Source organism: Dermochelys coriacea, chromosome 9 (genome assembly GCF_009764565.3).
Source record: "Dermochelys coriacea isolate rDerCor1 chromosome 9, rDerCor1.pri.v4, whole genome shotgun sequence".
NCBI lineage: Eukaryota > Metazoa > Chordata > Testudines > Dermochelyidae > Dermochelys > Dermochelys coriacea.
Window position 1 is genome coordinate 41,935,737 of NC_050076.1, and position 8,835 is coordinate 41,944,571.

General features: G+C 44.7%; 1 protein-coding gene across 1 annotated transcript in view; it reads right to left on the minus strand.

Moving 5' to 3' along the window:
- Positions 1 to 3,520, minus strand: part of CLSTN2 (calsyntenin 2) — a 690,495-nt gene extending 686,975 nt beyond the window's left edge. Inside the window, 2 exon segments of the mRNA XM_038416570.2 lie at positions 406 to 713; positions 3,469 to 3,520. Coding sequence (XP_038272498.1) covers positions 406 to 661 — 256 coding nt within the window. The 5' untranslated portion in view covers positions 662 to 713; positions 3,469 to 3,520.
- Positions 3,521 to 8,835: the final 5,315 nt, after the last annotated feature.

The following is an 8,835-nucleotide window of genomic DNA, read 5'->3' on the forward strand; positions in this document are numbered from 1 at the left end:
CGCCAAGCCCAGCGCCTCCTTGTGCCTCCAACTTTCCGCGGCGTCCCCTCGGCGGTGGGTTGCTCCCCACGCCCGCACTGACTTCACACCATGCACAAGCAAGGCGAGGAGTTGGCGGGGGAAGCCATGTGCGGGGCACGATTAGCCCGGCTGGCTCCCTCCGAGCCACCCCAGCCCCTTCGAGCAGGAGCGCGACCCGCCCAGCCGTACCGGGCTCTCTCTCCCGGCACGCCTGGCTGCCGCCGCGAGCCCCTAAACTTGGGTCCGCTCTTTGCCGGAGCCCGGGCGCTCCCCACGCCGCAGGCACGGAGCTCAGGGCAGCCCAGTGTCGCCGCCCCCCCCCCCCCCGCGCGCGGTCGGCAGGGCTCCCCCCAGGCTGCCGGGAAACTTCGCCGCGCTACCCACCTTTAGCGGCCAGGAGGCTCCCGACCCCCAGCAGGAGCAGCGCCGACTCCCAGCGCAGCCTCAGCATCTCCGGGCTGCTCCGGGCAGGTGGGGACTCTCGGCTCCCGCCAAGGCGTGAGCGCCACCAAACGCTGGCCCGCAGAGGGGCTGCTGGGCGCGCCCCTCGGCTCCCTCCGCCCGCCTCTCCCGCGGCCCGCCTCCAGGTGCGAGCGGTGCTGGGCTGCGGCGGCGGCTTCCTCGCTCGCTGCTCGGTCATTCACAGCCTCACTGGCAGGACCAGAGCAGCGCCAGCTTTCACCCCGGGACTGCTGCGACGTCACAGGGAGGAGATTCATGAATATTCATGAGCAGAGAGCGAGACCAGCACGGGGTGAGGGGGCCACGTTCCCGCCCGGAGCCCTGCACGCACACAGAGGAGGGGCGAGTCGGAGCTGAAGCGCCGAGGCAGCCGGGGTCCACCCTTCCGCGCGCTCAGCCACCCCGGGAGCGGGAGCAGAGAGGGAGGGAGGCAGGGTTCCAGGCTCCCCCTGCCACTTCCACCGTCAGCCGCCATGAGAACGGGCCTGGGGCTGAAGCAGAGAGAGCCTCAGTAGGGTTCCGCAAACTCCCCCTGCCACTTCCACCACCAGCCCCCAGGTTAAGCCGCTTGGGGCTGCCGCAGAGAGAGCAGTAGGGTTCCCAAGGCAGAGCAGACACACCTGGGGAATGGAAATAGACAGAGTGCAGCAGAGACAGAGCCCTTTGCACCTGTGCCCTTCCCACCCACCCACCCACACGCGCGCAGGAGAGGCAGAGTAGGGGGTAAAGCGGAGAGACCAGGGCTCCAGTCCAAGCCCCTCTCCTGCCCCACACACCAGTACAAGGATGGGAGGGAGGATAGACTAGAGAGTGGGAGGATTCCAAACCTGGAACAAAGACTATAGAAGCAGTGCCAGCCCTTCCCTTCCTACCCCTACTCCCCTCAGGGAAGAACTGGGCCCAGAGAGTATCTGGTAGGGGATTGAGAAACATAAAAGGGATTTCTCAGCACAGAACAATGGATAAAGGTTTCTGAGACCTTGGGGCTAGCGCCATATAAGAGAGGCAGTAAATAAACGGGTTTCAGAGTAGCAGCCGTGTTAGTCTGTATTCGCAAAAAGAAAAGGAGTACTTGTGGTACCTTAGAGACTAACAAATTTATTAGAGCATAAGCTTTCGTGAGCTACAGCTCACTTCATCCGATGAAGTGAGCTGTAGCTCACGAAAGCTTATGCTCTAATAAATTTGTTAGTCTCTAAGGTGCCACAAGTACTCCTTTTCTTTTTTAGTAAATAAACAGTGAGATTTGGGGGTGGGATAACTGGGCTGCTTTCAGGGAAATGAGACCTGCTCTAGGATAGCCAAGGTACACTGTTGGAATGGGGGAGAATAACTGAGAAGCTACTTGAACCCAAGATTCCCAACAGCTCCACCACAACTGGGCTGTAGAACCAGCCTCTGGGCTGCTTTCAGGGAACAGAGGGAGAATGGAGTTACAGAGGAGGGAAGAATGAGATAAAATGGGAATGGGCCTGGTCAGAAAGAGGAGAGAGGGGAGCTAGAAAGAAGGGAGGGTTCTCATGCTACAGGGGGAGGTTCTTTGTCCCTTCTTTCACCCCTTCCCCCCCCCCCCCCCCAACAACCCTCTATGACAACTTGATTCCTTCACTAGGTAGAAGACAGGATTCCAAACCCTTTTCCCCCTTCCTCCTCCTATTCCTGCACACCCAAGAAGGCAGATGGAACACAGTACAGCAGGATTCCACATCCTTGGTTGAAACCTTCTACTACAGAGCTGGGATGAACCGTTATTCTACTGCTGCCTTTGGCTACTATATCTAGTGAAAGTTAGGGCAGCTGTTCCCTTCTAATTTCCATTGTGGGGATAGAAAAAGGAGAGAGATGGTGTAAGAAAAAACCCAGCAGTAAAGTCATTTGACAGGAAAGACCTGGCTCTAGGGAAAATTCATTTTTACCAACATTTATTTGTCTCTCATCTTTTATTGAAAAAAGTGAACTATGACAGGGAATTAGGCTGTAGTAAGCCCCTCCACTACTATTAGGTTGGAGGAAACCCCTTAGTTAACAATTCAGGGACTGTTTCAAAATAGACTGTTCTGTATGCACAGTAAGATTTTCCTACAAACATGTCATAAGGGCTTTTAGTACATGCTATAAGACTTGATAATGCTTTCTGATATCCAACTGGGATATCAATCCCTATCTTGTAAAATCAACCAAATACACTACAGCTGATTTTTAAAAGATGCACTGTAATGCTTATCACCCATCCCTTATATTTACTTCTAAGTGTAGTGCAGAGAATTTGCTTGTGTGATACCTGTTAAAATTAATGGGAATCACATGGCAAATCTCTGTATCTTCCTGAAAATGTCCCCACATATGTGCATTTTCAGTAGTTAAACTGACTCAGACTACAAAGGCACAGAAGGAACAGATAAAATATACAGGGTCAATGACCTACAAAAAAAAATAAAAGATTTATGCTGCAAGGAGCATCACAAGAAGTCTGTAATGTAAACATTCCACTTTTTTCCAAAAAATATTAAGATGATTTTGGATAATGTGGCAAATTGCCAGCAGTAATTTGATGGGTCTCACACTTTCTCTTCTTGGGGAGGGCCATTTCTCACCCCTGAGCTGGGGTATTAACTGCCCCACCAGTGTCCTAGAGGAGGGGAGTGGAGAGGGAGAGACCTAGGCCCACCCTCTACTCTGGGTCCCAGCTCAGGAGCCCTTGGGATAGCAGTAAACCACTTGAACTAGCAGTTCCTTCCCCTGGGCTACTTTCCTCTCCTGCCCTTCAGCTTGTGGGGCTTCCTACCCTCCCTCTGCACAAACCAGTAGCATTTTCCAGAATTCTCTTTTTCCATTCTTCATAATCTTGTTTTATTTCAGTTTCACTTTTCTGCCACTTGCGAGGGATCTCAACTTGATCTTCATGTTCTTCATCCTTTTCAATGCATTCAAGCAAGGTCTTCTGGCTTTGGGTTGGCAGAGGTGTCAGTGAAACACAGTCTTTACCTAGGGTCTGGGTCTTCTTAGCCCACCACAGCACACCTCCAAACTCTCCTCTCTGCTTCAACTCCTTCCCTTGTCTGATTGAAGCATGGGGGTTTTATCAGGTGACTGGCTTCGGGTGCTCTAATTGGCTTCAGGTGCTTTGATTAATCTATAGCAAACTTTCTTCCTTCTACAAGGAATAAGGCTCCCTTCTAACACTCTCCTGCTGCCCTCTGGCCATGCTGTATCACAATAACCAACACACAAAATTAATATATATCTAAATACCCTTCGTTTTGTTTCACCTGATGAAGCAGATAGACTGTGAGGAAAGCATCATTGAAAAAATCTTATTTTAAAAAAGAGCCTTAATGTGTATTTACCTTGGTTGTTGTTTATGATATAGTAGTATATAGAGACCCTAACCAAGAGTTGGGCCTCATTGTAGTAAACCCTACACAAATGCATGGTAGGACACAGCCCCTATTCAAACAAACTTAACATTTAAATAGACAAGACAAACAAAAGATAGGAGAAAGGAAGTGCTATTATCCCCTTTCTACAGATTAAGTAACTTGTCCAAGACTAAAGAAGTCTGTGGCAGCCCTAGGAATTGAACCCACATCTGGTGCCTTAGCCCCAAGACTGTCCTTCCCATTTCCCTGATGCTAATGATCTACTTACATGAAAGACTATTTTCAGAGTAGCAGCCGTGTTAGTCTGTATTCGCGAAAAGAAAAGGAGTACTTGTGGCACCTTAGAGACTAACAAATTCACGAAAGCTTATGCTCTAATAAATTTGTTAGTCTCTAAGGTGCCACAAGTACTCCTTTTCTTTTTATGAAAGACTATGAATCCTATGATCTGTTGTGACAGCTCTCATATACATTACTTCCATGCATAGCAAGCCAAGGTGTTTCCTGATGAAAAAAATATATTTAAATAATGTTAATGAGGTGGCACCAATATGGAAATTGAAAGTTACAACTGTCATTAGGAGCCAGATTTTGTGATCAGCAGCACAGCATCCTCATTAATTTCCACAGGCTTTCCTAGGGTGTAAGTCAGTAAAAGAATTGTTCCACAAGTCTTTTACTCATACCTGCATGCTTATATCTAATAATGGCATAATTTAGGGACTGTCCACTGGCATTCTGAATTTTTTTCCTTATCTTGGTTTGTGTCACAACCATCATATTATGTAAATATAGGATTTGCTCCCAGACAGGTCATTTCTTAGGGATTATTTCCCATTTGAAGCTCCTGCAGTCAACATACTTTCTACCACCTGAGAAAAGCAATAGCCCCCACGCAGAGAAGTACAAAAAAAAACCCCAAACCTTTGGCCTAACATATTTTTTTGTATTGCTCTGGTGAAATGGAAATTATAAAATAAGGGGGAAAAGGTCATAGTCTTGCATTTACTGGGAATTATTGACACGGGTCTGACATCAGTGACAGACAGTCGCAAAGCTTCATTTGTGCCAGGAGATCTAAAGCTTATTTTTATCATAATTTCCCCAGTAGTGGATTCAGGATAGATACTGGAGGAAGGGATTTGCCCTTAGGGACAGAGAGTCTGCGAGTCTGCAGTATAGATTTAGGTGGCTCCAAGGTCAAGATCAACTCTACTTTATTACCATCCTCTTATATATGTATAGGTTTGAGATGTTACGATTATCATTTTTCCTAAATAAAGTCAACAATAGATTTCCATAAGTGATAAATTTAAACAGGCTTTATATATAGTATATATATTCAAGCACAAAATATTGTTAGCACGGAATTAAGGATGTGAACATTAAAAATACAAGGAACGGTGAGAAAGAACCTTAACTCAACATTTTAAAAAACCACTTCATCCTTAATATACAATATTTCAATAAATAAACTTGTATACCTTTGTCTCAGGTGTGAGCCTGATCCTTTGTCTCAGGTGTGAGCTCCATTGAGGTGCACCCAAGTAGTGCTCATGGCAGAATCTGGGTCTTTGACTACTTGCGTAGACCGACTATTGCTGTGTGTTTATACAGGACATAGCTCCAGGGGACCATGATCTGACTGGTGCTTTTAGGCACAATACAAATAAATACTAAATAACAACAGCATGTAATTTAAAATAAAAAAGCAACATAGCAACCTAAATGTGACCATCTTTATGAGAAGTTTGCATGCCATGTTTATTGTTCATTTATTATCAAAGCATATGGTAAAATGTTTCCCCCTTAAGAGAAGACAAGAGATAGAATGATCCACACATGACAGATGTTAGACAACACTGCTTAATGCGCTATGGGAAGGTGCTAAGATACTCCAGTGAAGAGGATAGTATAAGAGCCTATAGAACAGTAATGGGCAACCTGGGCCCATCAGGGTAATCCGCTGGCAGGCCATGAGACACTTTGTTTACATTGACTGCCCACAGGCATGGCCACCCGCAGCTTCCAGTGGCCACGGTTCGCCATTCCCAGACAATGGGCCGCAGGTTGCCCACCACTGCTAAAGAAAGTAGAATAGATTTTGGATAGTGTAGGTGTTCCTATAAGGAAGAAAACAGGCTTAAAAATATAGCATTATGATGTATTCATTTTAATATTTGACATCTATTATAATAATCATATTATAGCACCAATCATTATCCACCTCTAGAAGAAATTGAAATGTCATTTTCTCTCTTTCCCTCCTCCCCCCAAGCAATATGGTAGAAAGTGTACCTGCCAGTCACATGTAGTCATTTGCTTTTTATCTGTGAGCCCAATTCACCTCTGCTATAAGCAGATGAAATGGCATTGACTTCATTTACACTTACTTCCAACCAGACTGCATTAGGCCCAATATCTTCCAAATTATTTTCTCTTACGCTCTATGCTTTTTAACTATGCAATGGATATTAGAGAAACTGAACAGAATGATGTAGTGCTCTGCCAGTGTACCACCAGGAACACAGCTACATATAGTAAAGCATAAATGACTCAAGAGATTTATCCAGGTCAATAGATTTTAATAAATAAATAACGTGGCTATCGAATAGGAATCTGAGAGACCCTGGCTTGAGCAATGAGCATAAATATAAACTTTTCTTCCTATATATTTTGCAATTCCTAACGTGTTATTAAATACAAGAAAAAACGTATTTTATTTAAGATCAATTATTTAATGAACTACCTGAATAAATACACATTTTATAATCTTCCGGAAACATTTTTAAAACAAAAGACGAACCTCTACTGGGGGTAGGGAGAATCTGTATCTGCTTAAAGAGCATTAAGCCTCTAATTTACACCAAAATAGCTGAAACATTTGAAGTTAAGGCTGTCAATATTTCATGGACTTGTTCTTTATTTTATGGTGCGAGTTAAGGACTTTCTAAGTTAAGGGAATTTCTGAAGGTGTACCAGGGGACTTAATCACACCACACCTCTACTATTAAAATTAATGAAAGATGGCTAAGTCCCTAACTATGAAATTTTCAACCATAGCCTTAACGTTGAGTTTCTTTGCTTTTGACGGTCTCATTCATTTTAACAGGTATTACTGATCACATCTTATGATCCACTTCAAGATTAATCTTGGGGATGAAGAACAGCCATTATTTTGGTTATTAATTTTATTTTTTGTGCTCTCATTTTATTTCCTCCCCAATCCATTTTTTTCTTCCTGGATCTAGAAAGAAGAGCCTCTTCCATTACTGTTCTTGCTTCTGATATCATCAGCAGAAGGAGGCAGCATCAATTCATTAATTATATCAATTTCCAAACAAAAAGCACCTAGGCAACTTGTTGATGAAAACAGAAAACAGGCTGCTGCTGCTTTAGGCCCTAGCTTAGGAAACATCCTTATTCAGAAAAGCACAAAGCACATCTCCAAATTTAAGCATGTGCTTAAAATTAAGCATATGCTTAGGTGTTTTCTTAACTAGGGATGGGTGTAAGCATTAGCTTATGTGCTTTCCTAAATCTGAGCTTTAAACAGTGTCAGAAGGGAAGGTTGGGGGGGGGAGAGTAACACCTGTAGAGGTTTCCTGCTTGAGATATCCAGGTATAAGCTCCCCCACCCACTCCAAATTTCCTGTTTGCTGGAAGAGATACCTTGCTCGGAAAGAGATCCCAGATCCTGAGGGTCAGACTAGTACTGTTTTCTCTTTACTCCCATAGCAGCAGGGGCACTTGATGGGAAAGAGAGGAGGTTTGGGAGCTTTTAAACTGAAATCTGCTGTTTAGTCCTTCTTGAAGCCAGCCCACATTTCCAGGCCTCTTGAAGACAATTGGGCAGTGATTTTTTTCTGTGATTTTCCTCCCTCATCAATGTATCTCTTTACAAGGCCACTAGTGCTTTCCCCCTATTCATCAAGTGCGAGAAATGTGAATGTGTGCGCACATACACGTGCATGTGCACAAACAGTGTTATTTCTCCTCTGTCCACCAGACTGGGAACGTTTTGAGGGGATGGTTAGGATGAGAGGGAGAGCGTATTTGAGGGGGCTTCTACCTGACATGTACTCCTAGTTTAAAGAACAAGGAGTACTTGTGGCACCTTAGAGACTAACAAATTTATTTGAGCATAAGCTTTTGTGGGCTAAAACCCATTTCATCGGATGCATGCAGTGGAAAATACAGTAGGAAGATAGATAGATAGATAGATAGATAGATAGATAGATAGATAGACACACACAGAACATGAAAAAATGGGTGTTGCCATACACACTATAATGGGAGTGATCAATTAAGGTGAGCTTTTATCAGCAGGAGAAAAAAAAACTTTTGTAGTGATAATCAGGATGGCCCATTTCCAACAGTTGACAAGAAGGTGAGAGTACTCCTTCTTCTTTTTGCTGATACAGATTAACACGCCTACCACTCTGACTCCTAGTTTAGGTTGTTGAAGGAGCTTCTGCCCAAAATCCCACGTTGTGGGATTTCATGAGGAGACAGGCACTTGTTTCTATCAACCTCCAAGTTGAGTCATGTCTTGAGAGTGGGGATGGGGTGCTTGTCCTTATCTCCCCAGTTGCAAGATCTTAACACAGGAGACCGAGGTGCTTTGCACTGAGTCCCACAGTTTATCGGTGAGGAGTTTCAAGTATTTTTCCCAGGTCAGCAGATCTTCAGGTCAAAGCTGATACCTTCTCTCTTTGCTAGGTAGAGATGACATCTTGTGCCAAGGACATCAGATGCCAGAGCAGAAGAAATTTCAAAAGATGCCCCTAAAGTAGCTATATTTTTTATTTCAAGAGAAGTGTGGGTCTTTATTCATTATGATCATTGTTTTTTAGAAGTGAGATCACTGAATAAAATGATCCCAGCTGTATTTTAATCTCACTTAATCACATAAAAAGAGAGGCAGGTCTGTTCTCCTTTGATGGAGACTTTCAAGGAAGACCTGTGTGCA